Source organism: Canis aureus, chromosome 14 (genome assembly GCF_053574225.1).
Source record: "Canis aureus isolate CA01 chromosome 14, VMU_Caureus_v.1.0, whole genome shotgun sequence".
NCBI classification, from domain to species: Eukaryota; Metazoa; Chordata; class Mammalia; order Carnivora; family Canidae; genus Canis; species Canis aureus.
The window spans coordinates 62,503,569-62,523,698 of NC_135624.1; the positions used below are offsets into that span (position 1 = coordinate 62,503,569).

The following is a 20,130-nucleotide window of genomic DNA, read 5'->3' on the forward strand; positions in this document are numbered from 1 at the left end:
CTAATTTTGAAATTAGTAAAGTGAAATAACTGATCTTAAATCTACTTTTCTTTTCTTTTTTTTTTTTACTTTTATTTTCAACCATTTATTTCAAAGCTGTACTTTAACCTCATTGGTTTAATAGGCAACTACTCCCAAAGCGTAAAATAGTACAAGTAATTGTAAAAACGACACTTCTTTAAAAATATGATAGAACCCACAGAAAGTGAGAATGATGAATTGGAAGAAATACCATAGATTATATCAATTCAGAATCTAGAATTTCTGAAATTATAAAACTTTTTTACTGGAGGCGGGGCCAGAAGGCAGAAGAGTAGGGTCTGCGGGTCACCTGTCCCCTCCAAATTACCTACATAACTTCAAATCATCATGAAAACTTACGAATTTGGCCTGAGATTTAAAGAGAGAACAGCTGGAATGCTATAGTGAGAAGTTTGCGCTCTGATCAAGGTAGGAAGACGAAAAAAGAAAAGAAAAGAAAAGAAAGAAAGAAAAAAGCATCCAAGAGGGAGGGGCCCCGCGAGGAGCCGGGCTGAGGCCGGGGCGAGTGTCCCCAGGACAGGAGAGCCCCGTCCCGGAGGAGCGGGAGCTGCACCAACCTTCCCAGGGGAAAGGGGCTCGCAGGGAGGGGGAGCAGGACCCAGGAGGGCGGGGATGCCCTCGGGCTCCCGGGGACACTAACAGACACCTGCGCCCCGGGAGAGCCCCACACCCGCGGCCGAGCTCCCTAAGGGCTGCAGCGCGCACGGCGGGGCCAGAGCAGCTCAGAGGGGCTCGGGGGCGGGAGCGCGATGCCAGCGGCGCAGGCCGGGATCCCAGAGGCCGGGGACACAGCCCAGGATCCAGCGCTCGCCCGGGACAGGCGGAGGCCAGGAGGCCCGAGGACAGCAAGGAGCTCCTGCCCGGGCAGCCCGGGCTGTGCAGGGCAGCGCCCCCTGCCCCGGAGCATCCAGGCCCCTGCAGACTGGGAGCTGCGGTAGTTACTGCGGGAGCTGACTCCAGGGCTGGAGAGCTGGCCGCTGACACCGCTGTTGTTCCTCCTGGAGCCTCACAGGATAAACAACCCCCCACTGAGCCTCACAAGATAAACAGAATAAACAGCTCTCTCACAGGAATTATTTGTTCTGGTGCATTAAAACTCATTCAATGGTGGATAAATTCGATAATTTTATTTGATTCAATTAACATGCCTCCTATCACTAGCGAGGCTTGAGAACAAATACAATAAGTAAGATATCAAGGACGAAATATCCAGTTTAATATTAACCTACACAACAGGCCACAGAGTTAGAAATATCCAAAGTTTTCAATAACTTTATGTCATGGACTCCAGTTAGTTTACATATATATTAATCGGATGTCTTATCTGTTAAATCACACACTCAAGGGAGTAAAATCCATTCAACATAAAGAGTTTATGAGCAAAATCTGTCACATTCATTATAATCATGGCATTAGTTCCCTCAAATTATCTGGGCCAGGATCAGAAATAGAATCAAATTTACATCCAAGATTTAATCATTTTATACAAAAATAATGTTAATACACATCGTTGCGATTTCTTTAGAACTCTGAGTAAAAATAGGAAGAAACAAAGTACAGAAAGTTGTGAAAAGTTATTTCCTTAATGTGAGATAAGATTAATATACCATGCCAGATATTGCAAGAGCATGAGAGAAAAAAAAAAAAAATATATATATATATATATATATATATATAAAACTTTAAGAAAAGGCACATGGGTGACTCAGTGTCTGCCTTTGGCTCAGGTCGTGATCCCGGGATCCTGGGATCGAGTCTCGCATCAGGCTCCCTGCAGAAGTTCTGCTTCTCTGTCTGTGTCTCTCATGAATAAATAAATTCTTTAAAAAAAAAAAAAACACTTGAGAAAAGGTGAATTATTTGTAAATCTTGGTCTTGTTCAGTCAATTAATACAATAACACCTGAAAAAAAGATCAATAGATAAATCTTAAACAAAGTTTCAATTTAGAGAGCCTGTTGACAGCAGGAATTTAAAAACTAGAAAAGGTTGTAGTTAATAAATTTAGGGCTTTTCCTTATGTGCATATAAATTATTTAACAAGAGCACTTTCCTTCTTTTCCCAAAGTGATTGTATGTAATCTCATAATTAGGATGTATTGTCATATGTAGCCTTCACAATCTGGAAAGCCTACATATCAAAAGAGACTTTATGAAAAAATCACCAAGAGGAAATATGAGTCAATTCAATAATAACTATGTTGGACACAGAGTGACATACAAATGCATGAAGCCTAGTTTCACATTCTCTTTCACTTTATTCAAGGATTTCTGTGAGGAGGGCAGATCTTTCTGAATACACAAGTCAACTGCTAACTCTTCCAAAAGCATACAAAAAAATAAAAAGTTGATCAAGCAAACTTAGGTTTATTTGACATAACAAGAAGGGAGAAGACCACCTTGACAGAGTTTTACTATGATTTGAGATGAAGGAAATCATGGGAAGATTATCCTAAGTTGTTGGTACTTGGGTTGGAGAACTCAAGAAAAACTTTAGACCACATGGAAGTGGTTGGGACTGGGCAAAGTTTAGGACATAACTTTGGATTGCTGGACATAGTGAAATGAGATCTTGAAACCTGTCTTGCTGAGAAAGCTGTATTTTAATAAGTAAACTATATTAGCTGGTCACAGTTTGGGTTTAACCAACCTAAAGCAAACCCTTGGGGGGCATAATGTCCCTGATCTTATTAGAGATATGACTATAACACTAACATCTCCTCCTCAGTGGTCTATCAACATACACTCCTCAGTCACTAGAGCTAAAAATGTAGGTCTAATAGGAGGTGCATTTACAAAGATCTACTTTCATCCGCCCAAGAAATGCTTCTGTCCCTAAGTCCCTTTAGTAAACCATTTGTCTTCAAGCTGGACTTGTCAGCTTTTTTATTCTGTCTTCCAGTACTTCCAGCCTTTGGAAGTCATTTTGCATATACCTCCCTCTCATGGAGCACATGGCATATTCACAGTGATGAAAGGAAAAAGCCTATAATCCAAAATACTTTACCTGGGCAGGAGATCATTCAGAATGGAAAGAGAGATAAAAGAATTTCCCAGAAAAACAAAACAAAACAAACAAAAAAAAAACCTTGGATAAACTTAAGAGCTGAAACATCTACTCAAAACTATGAAACATTGATGGAAATCATTTAAAATGACACAATCAGATGGAAAAATAGACTATGCTCACTAACTACAAGAAGTAATATTGTTAAAATGCCCATACTACCCAAAGCCATCTATAGATTCAAAGCAATCTCTATCAAAATACTAATAGCATTTTTCACATTATCAAAACAAATAATACTAAAACCTGTATGGAATCAAAAATGACCCCAAATAGCCAAAACAATCTCAGGAAGGAAGAACAAAGCTGGAGGCATCACAATCTCACATTTTAACATACACTACAAAGCTATAGTAATCAAAACAGCACGGTGCTGACACAAAAACAAATATACTGAGAAGTGGAACAGAAGAGAGAGCCCAGGCATAAACCCACACTTCTATGGCCAATTAATCTAGGACGAAAGAGGTAGGAATATATGATGGGGGACAGACAGCCCCTTCAATTAACGGTGCTGGAAAAGCTGGACCACTACACATCAAAGAATAAAACTGAACCACTTTCTTGCACCATATGCAAAAATAAGCTCAAAATGGATTAAAGACCAAATGTGAGGCATGAAATCAAAAAGTTAGAAGAAAACATAGGCAGCAATCTCCTTGACATTGTTTGTAGCAACATTTTTCTACATATCCCTCCTCAGGCAAGGGAAACCAAAACTAAAATAAACCATTGGAACTACACCAAAGAAAAAAAAAAAAAAAAAGGAACTACACCAAAGTAAGTTTTTGCACAATGTAGGAAGCCATCAACAAAACGAAAAGGCAACTTACAGAAGAGGAGAAGACATTTCCAAATGGTATATCCAGTAGGGGATTAATATCCAAAATATATGAAGAACATATACAATCCAACACCAAAAAAAGTGAAATAATCCAATTAAAATATGGGCAGACAACCTGAATAGACTTTTCCCAAAGAAGACCAGCAATGAAGGGGCACTTGCCTGGCTCAATTGGTAAAGTATATGACTCTTGATCTCAGGGTCAAGAGTTCAACCACCACTTTGAACATGGAGCCTACTGAAGAAGAAGAAGAAGAAGAAGAAGAAGAAGAAGAAGAAGAAGAAGAAGAAGAAAAGGAGAAGGAGGAGGAGGGGGAGGAGGAAGAGAAGATAATGATGACCGATAGATGGCCTACAGATACATGAAAATATGCTCAACGTCCCTAATCATCAGGGTAATACACATCAAAACCACAAGGAGATCTCATCTTACACCTGTCAGAATGGCTAGAATCAAAAAAACAAGAAATACAAGTATTGGCAAAGATGGAGGAAAAGGAACCCTTGTCTACTGTAGGTGGTGCAGCCACTAGAGAAAGCAGTACGGAGGTTTCTCAAGAAACTAAAAATAGAAATACCATATGCTCCAGTAATTCCATGATTGGGTATTTACCCAAAGAAAACGAAACACTAATTCAAAAAGATATACACACCCTATGTTTACTGCAGCATTATTTGAAAGAGCAGCTGATGGAAATACCAAGGGTCCATCAATAGATGAATGGATAAAGATGACGTACTATATGGAGACAATGCAATATTATTCCACCACAAACAAAGAATGATATCTTGCCATTGGTGATAACATGGACAAACCGAGAGGGTATTATGCTAAGTGAAGTATGTCAGAAGGAGAAAGACAAATGTCATATGATTTCACTCTTATGTGGAATCTAAACCAAACGAATAAACAAACAGAGCGGAAAGACTCACAAATATAGAGAAATGATAGCTTCTAGAAAAAAGGGGGAGAGGGAAGGCCAAATGAGTGAAAGCGAGTGGGAGATACGGGCTTCCAGGTATGAAATAAATGCAATAAATGTCAGGAGAATAAAACATAAAACGCAGGGAACATAGTCAGTAATTGTAGTGACATTGTGTAGTGACAAATGGAATTTACGCCTGTGAGCACACCCTAGCGGATAGACTTCTGGAATCACTATGTTGTAACCGGAAACTAATTAACATTGTGTGTCAACTGTACTTCAATAAAAAAGTAATAAAAATGATTTTTATAAAGTTCTCACCAGAAAAAAAGATAAGTGTGTGAGGTGATGGATGAGAATGGTGTAATCTCGTCACAATATATAAAGCGAATCAAGTCATCATGTTGTACACCTGACCACTGCACAATGTTATATCAAGGATCTCTCAATAAAGTTAAAAAATTTTTTAAAATAAAATAGTATGCTAATTAAAATAACCAGTCACAAAAGACACTTCATTTATACGAAATGCTCAAAACAGGCAATATATATGACAAAAAAAGCAGACAAAATGCTGACTAAGGCTGGGAAATGCAGAAAATGAAGAGTTCCATTACAGAGTGAAGGTTTCCATTTGGGGTGATGAAAGTGCTCTAAAATTGATCACCGGAGCGGTTGCACAATTCTGTGAATATACTATGAACCCCTGAACTGTACACTTTAAATCTGGCACTTGTACGGTATGGAAGTACATGTCAACCAAATTTTTGGGAACAAAACAAAAACATCTCTCGGGTCATCATAACCAGAAAGATAATTTTCCTGTATAATAACTTTCATTCTTGTGTCAAGAGGACTGCAGTCACCTCGCAGCACCGTCCTCGACACTCTTCCAAAATATATTACGTAAGACAATGACTTGCACCTTGACTCTTAGCTAGATGATAGGACTAAAATCATCAAACAGACATTACACACATTTGCATACAAAGTCGTCTACTTTGGCTTTTTCCACTTGCCATCCAAATGCTCGGACAGTTCATATAATGTATTTACTTTGAAAGGTAGGAGTTATAGTTTAACTTCCTGATTGATGCTCTTCGGATATAAGTGCAAGCAATGGCAGAAGAAGGCAGGGATTTCAGAAGAAGCAGCGCATCCCCCAGGATGTCTATGAAATGGATTTCAGTGCTTCTGCTGCTACAGCTGAGCTGTTACTTTAGCTCTGGGAGTTGCGGGAAGGTGCTGGTGTGGCCCACGGAATACAGCCACTGGATCAATGTAAAGACAATCCTGGATGAACTTGTCCAGAGGGGTCATGAAGTGACTGTTCTGACATCGTCAGCTTCCATTCTTGTTGATCCGAACAAATTATCTGCTATTAAATTTGAGATTTACTCTGCACATTTATCTAGAGGTGATTTTGAGGCTTTCTTCATAAAACTGCTCAACATTTTGATATATGATATGCCAAAAGATTCATTTTGGACATATTTTTCAGTAATGCAAGAATTTTTTTGGGAATTTTATGAATGTGCTCAGAAGCTCTGTAAAGATGTAGTTTTGAACAAGAAACTCATGACAAAACTACAAGAATCAAAATTTGATCTCGTCCTTGCAGATACTATCGTACCCTGCGGTGAGCTGCTGGCTGAGCTCCTTAAAATACCTTTAGTGTACAGTCTCCGTTTCTCTCCAGGCTACGCATTTGAGAAACACCGTGGAGGACTTCCTCTCCCTCCATCCTACGTACCTGTTATTCTGTCAGAATTAACTGATCAAATGACATTCATGGAGAGAGTAAAAAATATGCTGTATGTGCTTTATTTTGACTTTTGGTTCCAAACAATAAATGAGAAGAGTTGGGATCAGTTTTACAGCGAAGTACTAGGTAAGTCATGCTTTTCATTAGTAACATGAAGTCCTAACTCTCCTAGTGCTGGGGAGGAGAGTTTGTAGAAGTACTAAGAGGGAGGAAATTTGTCTTTTAGAAGTAAAATGATGACATGAAAGTATAAAATGATCTCTCAATCTCACAAACACATGCAAAGACTTATATGACAGGGCCAGTTAGAATCCCACTGTCCATTATGGGTACATCACACTCTAGGGAGTCAATAACTGACATTAGAGCACTGAGGAATTCTTGAACCAATGACATATCCATTCCATGTGTTTGTTTGTAATAGCTTTAAAAAGGGGTTTCTTTGGGTTGCTTTTTAATTTTTTCTCGGTATTTTATCCTTCCTTGTTGTTTATCAAATACAAATCAAAGTGAAAATATTACTTATGCTTCGTTACTTTTTAGAAGAATTTTAAGTCACAGCATTTTGAATCACGATTTCCTATATAACCCTCACCCCCCCACAGGCATAAGTTTCTCCATTATCAACATCCCCCATCAAAGTGGTACATTTGTTGCAAGTCATGAACCTACACTGACACATTATTATCATCCAAAGTTCATAGTTTACATAAGAGTTTACTCTCAGCTTGGTACATTTTATGAGTTTTAAAAATTTATAATGATATGCATCTACCACTATTAGAGTAGTTTCGCTGCTTTAAATTCTTCTCTACTATATTTATTTTCTATATATCCATTTTATTCCACTTTTTCCATCTTAAAAAAAACGGCATTAGAAATTTCACTATCTTGATGAAAGCAGACATGTCAACTGAGGAGTCATATATTTCTAGTACAACTGTCTATAGTGTTGAGGATATTATTCCCACTTGTTTCTTCAGTTTCCTTAGTTAAGAATTAAAGTGTTGGGATGCCTGGTGGCTCAGCGGTTAAGCGTCTGCCTTTGGCTCAGGGTGTGATCCTGGGGTCCCGGGACAGAGTCCCACATCAGGCTCCCTGCATGGAGCCTGCTTCACCCTAAGCCTGTGTCTCTGCCTCGCTCTCTGTCTCTCATGAATAAATAAAATCTTTTTTTAAAAAAGAACTAAAGTGTTTACATATTACCTGAAAGAAATTTTAGGATCAAGGGAATAACTTGCTGAATTGTAGAAATTAGACTGAGTATTCTAGGGAAAAGTGTTTCCGTTAGTTAATTGACAGGGGAGCTCAAATAATTGTTTACATTTGCATCTGTCACTTTCGCAGCATTTCAGAATAAACAAATGCATGTTTAATTTGACAGTGGCTTAGGTTTAATAATGTTTTATGACTGTGAATACCTCCTTCATAATTCCTTCACCACAGCCAATTAGAAGGCGATGAGATACAATGGCTATGTTAGACTCAGGAATCTATAGTATGAAGTTTCTAATGATTACATATTCTTTCACCAGGGCTTATAAATCCTGGGTTTTTTTATTTTTTAAAGATATTTATTTATTTATTTATTTATTTATTTATTTATTTATTTATTTATTTATGAGATACACAAGACAGAGAGAGAGAGTCAGAGACACAGGCAGAGGGAGAAGCAGGCTCCATGCAGGGAGCCTGATGTGGGACTCGATCCCGGGTCTCCAGGATCACACCCTGGACAGAAGGTGGCGCTAAACCGCTGCGCCACCGGGGTTGCCCATAAATCCTGATTTAGAGTCTAAATCTTATTGAGGGGTGCACATACACGTTAATAGTTCACATTAAAAAAAAAAAAAAAAACTATGTTACTGCCCTAAAGACGTAATGCGCCACCATTAAGAGTGCACGTTCTATTTCCGTACTTGTGGAAAATATTCCAGCTGTGACTTGCAAATATTATTTATTACATAAATATTGTTAAGCTCCAAATATTAACTAATTACAATGGTCGATACAAGCCATACCCCCCCAAAACTCACAGTTTTCTTGGAAAATCTCGGATCAAGGGAATAACTTGCTAAATTGTAGAAATTACACTGAGTACACGCGGGAAAGGTGTTTCCATTGGTTAATTGATGGGGGGGCTCAATAGTATACATTTGCATCTGTTGCTTTTGCAGAATTCAAGAATAAATAAATGCATGGTTTATTTTCATAGTGCTTAGGTTAACAAATTGGTTGTGAACGTACTACTGTGATGTGAGAAATGAGTCTCTTACACTTTGTCTTTCATATATACATATGATCAACATATATATATGCAAATGTATATATTTGCATCAATACATGTTTGTATCATATATGTGTTCTGTTAGGAAACTACAAATACTTTTAAGCCTTTTTGCTAATTAGTCAAAACTCTTTTCAGAAGGTTCTATAGTATATTAATATTCCATTACTCTCATTTTTTCTACCTGTTGCTTGTTATGAGATTTTTTTACTTTTTTATTTACTCTTATTTTTCTACCAAGTTTTACTTTTTAATTCCAGGATAGTTAACAGAGTGTTATATTGCTTTCAGGTGTACAATATAGTGATTCAACACTTCCATACATCACTCAGTGCTCATCATGAGTTCACTTCTTAATCCCCATCACCTATGTTACCCATCCCCCACATTCCCCTCCCCTCTGATAACCATCAGTTTTTTTCCCTACAGTTAAAATCTATTTCTTGGTTTCTCTCTCTCTTTTTGTATTTTGCTTGTTTGGTTGGTTCATTAAATTTGACATATGGGCAGCCCGGGTGGCTCAGCAGTTTAGCGCTGCCTTCAGCCAGGGTGTGATCCTGGAGACCCAGGATCGAGTCCCACCTCAGGCTCCCTGCATGGAGCCTGCTTCTCCCTCTGCCTGTGTCTCTGCCTCGCTCGCTCTCTCTGTGTCTCTTATGAATAAGTTAATAAAATCTTTAAAAAAAAATGCCTATGCATGTCTCCTGCCCATTTTTTAAATGTGTTATTTGTTCCCTGGGTGTCGTTGTTGAGTTTGATAAGCTCCTTATAGATGTTGGATACCATCTCTTTACTGAAAATGTCATTTGCAAATACCTTCTCCCATTCTGTAGGTTGCCTGTCAGGTTTGCTGATTATTTCCTTGGCTGTACAGAAGATTTTTATCTTGATGAAGTGCCAATAGTTCATTTTTGTTTTTGTTTCCTTACTACCATCAATATATCTAGTAAGAAATTGCTCTTGCTGAGGTCAAAGAGGTCACTGCGTGTTTTCTTCTCCTGGATTTTGATGGTTTTCCTGTCTCACGCTTAGGTCTTTCATTCCACCTTGAATTTATTTTTGTGTATACTATAAGAAAGTGGTCAAGGCACCCCAGGTGGCTCAGCGGTTAAGCACCTCCTTCAGCCCAGGGCATGATCCTGGAGACCCTCCCACCTTGGACTCCCTGCATGGAGCCTGCTTCTCCCTCTGCCTGTGTCTCTGCCTCTCTCTCTCTCTCTCTATGTCTCTCATGAATAAAAAAATAAAATAAAACAAAATAAAATAAAATAAAATAAAATAAAATAAATAAAATAAAATATAATAAAATAAAATAAAAGACTAAAAATAAAAATACAATAAAAAAGGGATCCCTGGGTGGCGCAGCAGTTTGGTGCCTGCCTTCGGCCCAGGGCACGATCCTGGAGACCCGGGATCAAATCCCACGTCGGGCTTCCAGTGCATGGAGCCTGCTTCTCCCTCTGCCTATGTCTCTGCCTCTCTCTCTCTGTGTGACTATCATAAATAAATAAAAATTTTTTAAAAAGAATAAAAAAAATAAAAGAAGACTAAAAAAAAATGTGGTCCAGTTTCATTCTTTTCCATGTTGCTGTCCAATATTCCCGACACCAAGAAACTGTCATTTTCCCATTGGATATTCTTTCCTGCTTTGTCAAAGATTAATTGCCCATATAATTGTGGGTTCATTTCTGGGTTTTCTATGCTCTTCCATTGATCTATGTGTCTATTTTTGTGTCACGACCATACTGTTTTGATCATTATAACTTTGTAGCATGACTTGAACTCTTGTATTGTGATACGTCCAGTTTGGTTGTTTTTCTTTTTCAAGATAGCTCTGGTTATTTGAAATCTTTTGTCGTTCCAACAAATCTTAAGATCGTTTGCTCCAGTTCTGTGAAAAATGCTGTTGGTATTTATATAGGGATCACACTAAATCTAAAGTTTGCCTTGGGTATTATAGACAGTTCAATACTATTCTTCCAAGTTTTGTGCATGGAATGCCTTTTATCCTCAATTTCTTTCATCAGTATTTTATAGTTTTCAGAGTACAGGTCTTTCACCTCTTTGGTAAAGTTTTATTATTTTCGGTGCAATGGCAAACAGGATAGTTTTCTTAATGTCTCTCTTCTGCTGCATTATTAGTACATAGAAATATAACAGATTTCTGTACACTGATTTGTATCCTGTGACTTTACTGAATTAGTTTATCAGTTCTAGGACTTTTCTGCTTAAGTCCTCAGGGTTTTCTATATAGAGTATCATGTCAACTGCAAATAGTGACAGTTTTATTTCTTCCTGACCAATTTGGATGGTTTTATTTCTTTTCATTGTCTCATTGCTGTAGCCAGGACTTCTAGTCCTATGTTGAATAAAAGTGGTAAGGGTGGACATCCTTGTCTTCTGCCTGACCTTAGAGGAGAAGCTCTCAGTTGTTTCCCTTTGAGTATGATGTTCACTGTGGGTTTTCCATTTTAGCCTTTATTTTGTTGAGGTATGTTCCCTCGAAACCAATGTTGCTGAGGGGTTTTATCTTCAATGGCTGTTCTACTTTGTCAAATGCCTTTTCTGCATATGTGGAAATGATCATATACTTTTTATCCTTTCTCTTATTTTTTTTTAGCTTTCTAAAGATTGATTGATTGATTGATGATAGACACAGAAAGAGAGAGAGAGGCAGAGACACAGGCAGAGGGAGAAGCAGGCTCCATGCCAGGAGTCCGAGGCAGGAATCGATCTCGGGACTCCAGGATCACGCCCTGAGCCAAAGGGAGGCGCCATACTGCTGAGCCACCCAGGGATACCCATCCTTTCTCTTATTGATGTGATCTGTTTGTTTTTTCGCCTTCAGGAAGACCCACTACACTATATGAGTTAATGAGGAAAGCTGATATATGGCTCATTCGAACCTACTGGGATTTTGAATATCCTCACCCACTCTTACCACATTTTGACTTTGTTGGAGGCCTCCACTGCAAACCCGCCAAATCCCTGCCTACGGTACCTGATTCTTGTTTCTTTTGCTTTGTTTTCTCTGGGCCATTTTTGTAGCTTAAAAAGATCATTCCTCAACAATGGTTGTGTGCCCCAACAATATCTGCAGGCAAATCTAATGTTTCCTTGCTGTCATTCCAACTTTACACAATTCCTCATTTGAGATTCCAAGGTTTGACGACTTAGAGCATTAACAGGTTTAATTAATATATGAGAACATATGTTTTCCGCCACACACCAAGGCCAGACAAAATCTCAGTAAACCTGAGCACAGAGAAAGCTACACTGTGTATATAATGAGGACCATGAATTCTGCATATTTAATAAAGACCAAATAACTTCTACCACTTATATCTGAAAAAATCCATAGTATAATATTGCAAAAGTACACTCTTAGCATATAAGGTGAAAATCTTCATGAAAAAAGCAATGATGTAATAAGTTTTAGGTTGATATTGAACCTTCAAGACATAATTGAAAAATAAGCATCCCTTACTGAATTACTTGATGGTCTCTTCATCATGCTGGATGTCTACTAGAGGAATGAGCCACTGTGATTACATCTACCCTTGCCCAGATTCCACAAAAGGTTAGATAAATAACCTTAATCATATATAACTACCTAATGAGTCTGTTAAACTCTGCAAAGGGTCTGATTACCCTAAAACTAAGATCTTATTCAATGGTTAACCTTTTATCGATTTTGATTGCAAAATATTTAGGTGTATATGGTAACTTTCTCAAGGTCTAAATCCTGATGTAAAACTAGCAAAAGTTCTATTCAGTCTAACACAAGTGTCCATCAACAGATAAATCCATAAACAAAATGTATTTACACACAACGGAATATTTGGCCTAAAATAGAAGAAAATTCTAACACCTACTCCAAAGTGGCAAAGCTTTGGGATATTATGCAAAGTGAAAGTGGGCGATCATTAAGAGACAAATACTGTATGATTCCCCTGATATAAGGTATCCAGATCACTCAAATTCACAGAAATACAAAGTATAATGATGGTTGATAAAGATGGTCAAGGAGGGGGGATCAGTGGGTGGCTCAGCGATTTAGCGCCTGCCTTTGGCCGAGAACATGATCCTGGAGACCCGGGATCGAGTCCCAAATCGGACTCCCTGCATGGAGCCTGCTTCTCCCTCTGCCTGTGTCTCTGCCTCTCTATCTCTGTTTCTCATGAATAAAAAGATAAAATCTTTTTAAAAAATAAATAAATAAATAAAGATGGTCTATGAGGGAATTGGTAATTGTTATATAATGGGTACTGAGATCCAGTTTAACAAGGTGAAAAAGTTCTGGTGATTAGTTGACCAACAGTATAAAATATACACACTATTGAACTGCATACTCAGATATCGTTAAAATGATAATTTTTATGTGTAGTTTATCACAATAAGAATCAATATAGGCATTACTCTAATAATTCTTGATGATATTTGATATCTATCTTTAATTGAAGAAAAATTTTTAAAGATTTATTTATTTATTTATTTATTTATTTATTTATGAGAGAGAGAGAGAGAGAGAGAGAGAGAGACTGCACATCGGGTGGGGGAAGGGAGCAGAAGGAGAGAGAGAACACCCAGGAAAGTCCCCTCTAGGCACAGAGCTAGACCCAGGGCTCAATCTCACAACCCCGAAATCATAACCTGAGCCCAAATCAAGAGTCAGATGCTGAAACGACTGAGCCTCCCACGCAACCTCATAGAAATTCATTCAGTGGTGTTTGCTATGCTGTTTCTCCTTTTTGATGGAGTTAACTTTTTCTTCACAGGAAATGGAAGAGTTTGTCCAGAGCTCTGGAGAAAACGGTATTGTGGTGTTTTCTCTAGGGTCAATGGTCAATAACATGACAGAGGAAAGAGCCAATGTGATCGCATCAGCCCTTGCCCAGATCCCACAAAAGGTTAGATAGAGTATCTTAATTGTATACAACTACTTAATGAGGCTGTTAAACTCTGTAAAGGGCCGGATTACCCTTTCCTTCATGATATGAACATCATTATGATAGCTCCAATTTACCTCAAACATGAGGAAAATATAAATGGCAGATGCTAAAGTACTACAGAAGCTGTTTTGACAATAACTTTGGCATTAACATTGAGATTGGAAAGAAATATATTTAGGACGTGCAGGAGTAAAGCTTGGTATTGTAATGTGTCCTGGGCAGGTATAGCAGTCACCAAATTCTGTCTGTCATTCTTTCCTTTTCCTTACAAGATCTGCATTCCTTTCAAGATTTCCAAGGGCACTGCCTACCTCATAGCTGTTCTCAGAAAGGAGTTAAATTTCAACACTTATGTTAAAGAGGAACTGATAAAAGTCTGAAAAGCACCCTGCAGTTTACCCTTACCAGATAATCCAGGTTTCTCTTCCTTCCCCTAAATTTTGAGATAAGCCTCCTCAGTGTGCTGTTCAGAAAAACAATCACCAAACTATGTCTAGGCTTTCCTCCAGCCAAGATGACTTAGAGAAAGAGAAAAATTGACATGACTGATGAAATGGGCCCTATTACGAGTGAAATAGTAAGATCAATGAAAAGGGAGAAGATGGGTCCACTCCTCAAGGTGACCAAGTGCTTATTAATATCTGGTTCCAAAGGACTCTAACTTATCAGAATAATAACTGCTCCCGATTAAGGAAGGAAAAAGAAACGTATTAAGGAGTCAACCGGAAAGAAAGCCTAGCATGGGAAAGTTTCATATGCCTCTTTCTACATAAACTACAGTAGTAAATTCTTTTCCAATACATAGAATGCACCTGGCATATTTGGGTATTTGTGAACTACTTTTCGGTCACTGTAATAGTTTCTCCTTATGCTAATTTTTGCTTACCATCGCAAGTTACTTTAACATGCATATAGCAAATATATGCTACCCAGTGTAAACTATAATCCAGTTATGAGGATTGCTGGGAAATTCTAAAATCAGAATCTATTTAGTACTGGCAATGGAAATTGCTTGGGCATAGATTTCATATCAATCAATGCTGTCAGTGCTTTGTAGTGCATCACTGAAATGTCAACAACCAGTTCAATAAAACTTAGCACCACTACACTTTTGGAGTTTTTTTGACACGTATACTGTTATTTCTGAAGTGCCAACAGGCTTTTCTTCCCACATGTAAAGAACTGCCAAACCAAGAAATACTAATAATATTCTGCATTCATGTAAAAAAATTACCTTTTTCTTGGAAGTAGTGCCTAATCATTAGTAATGTGGAAGAAGTTAAACGTACTAAGGAGAAATTATTGATATTAATGAATTACTAATAAGCATAATTACTTGTTTCTCACAAGCAGCAGATTGCACATTTAGCTTTTTTGGGTATCAAAACATGTAAAACTCAAATAAAAGAACTTATGGAACAAGTGGCTATGAACAAGTGGATATAAGGGAACGTCCTTCTGTATCACTTAAAAAGATGTAAATAGGTTGGTATTACATTGGAAGATGAAAGCAATGATAACAGACAAAGGTGTGGATCTTAGTAATTTCCTACTCGTTTGCACTAGAATTATAGTAACTGCCTAAAAATTTCTTAAATGCTTCTTTTGTCTTTGATAATCTCATCTGTTTAATACTCATGCGTGAAATATTATGATTACATTCATACTTGCTTGAATATAAAAATAAGTAACAAAATGGGGGTATTCTTACTATACTAGGGTTTTAGTAGTCTCATTTTTAATATCTTTTGTCCTTGTTATTTATCAGTCAATGAAAGGAGTCTAACTAGATCATCTCTTAATTTCTTTAAAATGTTCACAAGCTATAACTTCAAAGTTCAACTCATGAGATAAGGTATTTTTCTTTCTAAGGTTCTATGGAGATTTGATGGCAAGAAACCAGACACCTTAGGGCCAAATACTCAGCTGTATAAGTGGATTCCCCAGAATGACCTTCTTGGTAAGAATCTGGAAAATATTGAACTGAAAGGAACTCTAAACAAAATGATAACAGTTCACCAAAAAGCAATCTGACTGAGCATTTACTACTCAAAAACTCAAAACTAAAACTTAACTTTCTTATATTTGTTTTGCAGACCTAGAGGGAAAAAGATAAGCGGCAACAGTTGGCATGTTGTTATACACAGTCCCATTCCTTAGGGCCAGAATCAAAGTACCTGTATTTCAGCTGTAATTACTGCTCCCACATAATTTGTTACTAACTACCTAGAACATCGCTCTGTCTCCGAATTTTCCCACCTTATTCCTATCCTTTCTCCTTCTGCATGGGTATTCAGTGCCAATGAAAAATAATAGCCTCTCTTTTATTACCAGTGACCCTACATTTTCTCTAGAAAAATACCATAATCTTTTCCATGAAGTCACAACACATTTCATGATAAAGTGCTATCTTTCCTTCCCCTGATTTGAGCCACCAGCATCACACTTCCTGCTGCCTTGACACCCTACATGTGAAACTCAGTGACTTTACTGTGCCTTTAAGAGAATATGTTCTAACATGCCACCTGCCTTTCTTTTTTTTGCACCCTTTCCCTTTTTTTGGTGATAACCAGAATGTTCTCGTTCAATTTGTCTGTCCAGCAATCTTGTATTCATTTTTCAAGTTACAAGCACCACACCAATCTTCATTTACCTCTCCAGCACATTTATGTGCTTCTTGCGCTGAGAGCCAAAAGACATTTGAATGCTGTTTCATGTTTATATAATAACATATGTCTTATGTTGCCCAATTCTCATTTGATTTCTAAGACTTACAGTTAATAATGTGCTGAGATTCATCCAATCCTAGGTCATCCGAAAACCAAAGCCTTTATAACCCATGGTGGAACCAACGGCATCTATGAGGCGATCTACCACGGGATCCCCATGGTGGGCATTCCCTTGTTTGCCGATCAAGCTGATAACATTGTTCACATGAAAGCTAAGGGAGCAGCTATCAGACTGGACTTCAGCACAATGTCTAGTGCAGACTTGCTCGATGCATTGAGGACGGTCATTAATGACCCTTCGTGAGTATTACTTTTTTTTTAATAGATGGAATTTATCGATAGATTCTTCAGTCAACGGTGGCTGCGAGTTTCCTCCCGTTCTTAAGAGGCTAATTTGGAAAGAAGCCAAGTGATAGAACGGATCTTAAATCTACTTTTATTTTCAACCAGACATTTATTTCACAGTTGCATTTAAATCCCTTTGACTTAATGGGCAACCAATTACTGCAACAATTTTCTACATACACAAATGCAAACTATTATAGAGTAACTGTAAGAACATTTCAAAGTTCCTATGATAGAAACCATAGAATGAAAGAATGAAGAACTTTAGTCATGTAAAGTGACTCAATTCAGTACCAAAATTTCCAAAGCTATAAATCTCTTTTTGCTTAAACATTGATTTTGGTTCTTATTGTTAATATATTTTATAATATGTAATTTGTGTACCATAAAACTAAAAGTATAAAACTCAAATACGTGTAGTGTATTATGGAATTATGAAACCATCACCATAATCTAAGTTTGGGACATTTTCATTAGCCCAAGAAGAAATCACATACGACTGACTTAGAAGTCTTTGCCCATTTCTCTTGCCTCAAGTAAACATTAATCTACTTCTGTCTCTACAAATTGCTGTATTCTGGGTGTTTCATACAAGTGGGATCATACCACGTATGGGCTTTGCATGTGGCTTCTTTCATTTGGCATGTTTTTGAGTTTCATTTGTGTGATAGTTTTGTATTGCTGAATGATAAATATCCTATGGTATGGATATGCTACAATCTATCCATGTATCAGTTCGTGAACATTTGGGTTATTTCCACATTTAGTTATTATAAATATTGCTACACATTTATTGTGTGAACAAAATTTTTCACTGCTTTTGGGTAACATCTAAGAGTAGAATTTTGGGTAGACTTCTAGGCCACAGATTATGTCTATGAGGAGCTGCCAAATTGATGTCCAAATAAGTTGCACTATTTTACATTTCCACCAGCTAAGTATGGGAGATTCAAGTTCTCCACATCGTTTTCAACACTTGCTATCATCTTTTTTATTACAGCCATCCTAGTGGGTCTCTCCTTGTGGTCTTCATTTTCATTTCTCTTACAGCCAAAGTTACTAAACATCTTTTCATGTACTTATTGTCATTCACATATCAGAAATACTGAAAAATGTATTATGGGGAGAAAATGGTAGAGTAATTGCATAATAAAAATACCTTAAAACAAGAGAGAAAGGTAAAGAAATATAAGGCAGGTTGGCCAAATAGAAAAGAAAACAGACTAAGACAGTAGATGAAAATATAAATATGCCAAGACATTAAATCTAAACAGACTAAATAATTTAAAGACAAAGATTGTCAGAACACATTTTTTATACTATACGCCAGTTATAAGACATGTTCAAATAGAAATGCGCAAAAGATTGTAAGTACGAGAAGGTAGGAAATGATCTATTCTAGCAGTAACCGCAGAAAGATTTGGACCCATGCTAATATCAGACACACTAGTCCAGAGTCACCAACAAAAATAAAAAGAAGTATTTCATAATGACGAATAGATTGATCTTTCAAAACAGTACAAATTACCAATTAGTGGCGCCTACTACAAAAAGCATCAAAATGCAGTAGAAGGGGGCCAAAGAACAAACATTCAAATTTACAGTCATAATATTGAATTTTTAAACATCTCTCTCAGTAACATAGAAAAATAAGATCAAAACAAGGGAAAAACGATAACAAGATAATGGAAGGGAGAAATACCTAAGTGTCTTGAAGGACACAATTTAAAAATGCAACCCATTGAATATATATATATGTATATATCAACAGAGAATACCCATTTTTCAAGAATGGAATAGATACTGGAATTAACCATACGTGGACCATAAACCAAAAGGAATTTTGAAAAATATAAATCATCAAGAGCACACTGTTCAGCTCTACTGGGATTCACTTAGAATCATCAAAATGAAAGACAACTGAAACCTCTCTACATTTTGGAAATTCAGCAATATACTTCTACATAACTCAGCCAATAAAGAAATCCCACTCATAAATACACCTCTTCTCAGCAATTCCACTTCTACATATATACAAACACATGTACAAACATGTAAATCAAAAGATACAAGATTTTTATGGCAGCATTGGTAGTAATGGCCAAACGGTTAGTAACACAAATGGCTATTGACCGTTAAATGATGAAATCACCTGCGGTATTGCCAAACAATGGAATACCATACAGTGCGAGAAGTAACCAACAACTCTGACATAAAAGACAAAAGGAAATGAGTGCTCACTTCATATTCTAACACATAAATAATAAAAACTAATGTATGACGACTAAAAGGATCAGGGCAGATGGGGTGCTTCTGGGTAGCTTGTGACACCCCATACCAACATCTTAGTAGTAGGTACATTATTACATCCACTTCACAATAATATTCTAGCTGATTCTGAATGTATGGGTATTCCGTGAAGACTATTCCTCTCAGGGAATTCTTTGGTTTGGCAAATTAACTTCCTTTCAATGTCGGCATCTTTACGTTTCTCCCTTAGGTACAAAGAGAATGCTATGAAGTTATCAGGAATTCACCACGATCAGCCTATAAAGCCCCTGGACCGGGCAGTCTTCTGGATCGAGTATGTCATGCGCCACCAAGGAGCCAAGCACCTGCGGCCAGCCTCCCATGACCTCACCTGGTTCCAGTACCACTCCTTGGATGTGATTGGGTTTCTGCTGGCCTGTGTGGCAACTGCTATATTTGTCACCACACAATGTTGTCTGTTTTGTTGTCGGAAGGTTGCAAAAACTGGGAAGAAGATAAAAAAGGAGTAGTCGTATCTGAGGCCTCCAGCTGGTCTGCCTCCGAGACGGGCTCCTCCGGTTTCTGCCAGCAAGGAGTTATGATGCAAAGTTCCCCTCCCTGTGAAGAAACAACTCCTCAACTTAGCTTCTGAGATCAACATCTGCTCTCAAGGGATTTATTGCCTGTTTAAGAGTCAGAAATATGTCATGCCAACAGAAAAACTGGCAAATTAAAATTAAATTAAAATAAAACTCTACGGGAATTTACAGAAACTTCTTATTCTAAATGAAAAGTTATCCCCCTCCAAAAATTACTGAGCTTATCTGTGTTTCCAACATTGGGCATGAATATAAGAACATTAAGTAGGCTATTCACAATATCACTGTTACTGTGCAAATAAATACTCAGAATATTTTCACTTCA

The 20,130-nt window shown here is 37.6% G+C and overlaps 1 protein-coding gene across 1 annotated transcript; it reads left to right on the forward strand.

Annotated features, from left to right (window-relative positions):
- The first annotated feature begins 5,982 nt into the window (after nucleotides 1-5,982).
- Nucleotides 5,983-20,130, forward strand: LOC144283731 (UDP-glucuronosyltransferase 2B31). The gene is made up of 6 exons (XM_077848224.1): nucleotides 5,983-6,769; nucleotides 11,779-11,927; nucleotides 13,709-13,840; nucleotides 15,755-15,842; nucleotides 16,692-16,911; nucleotides 19,457-20,130. Exons 1-6 carry the CDS (start codon nucleotides 5,998-6,000, stop codon nucleotides 19,734-19,736), a joined length of 1,641 nt encoding a protein of 546 aa, XP_077704350.1. The 5' UTR covers nucleotides 5,983-5,997; the 3' UTR covers nucleotides 19,737-20,130.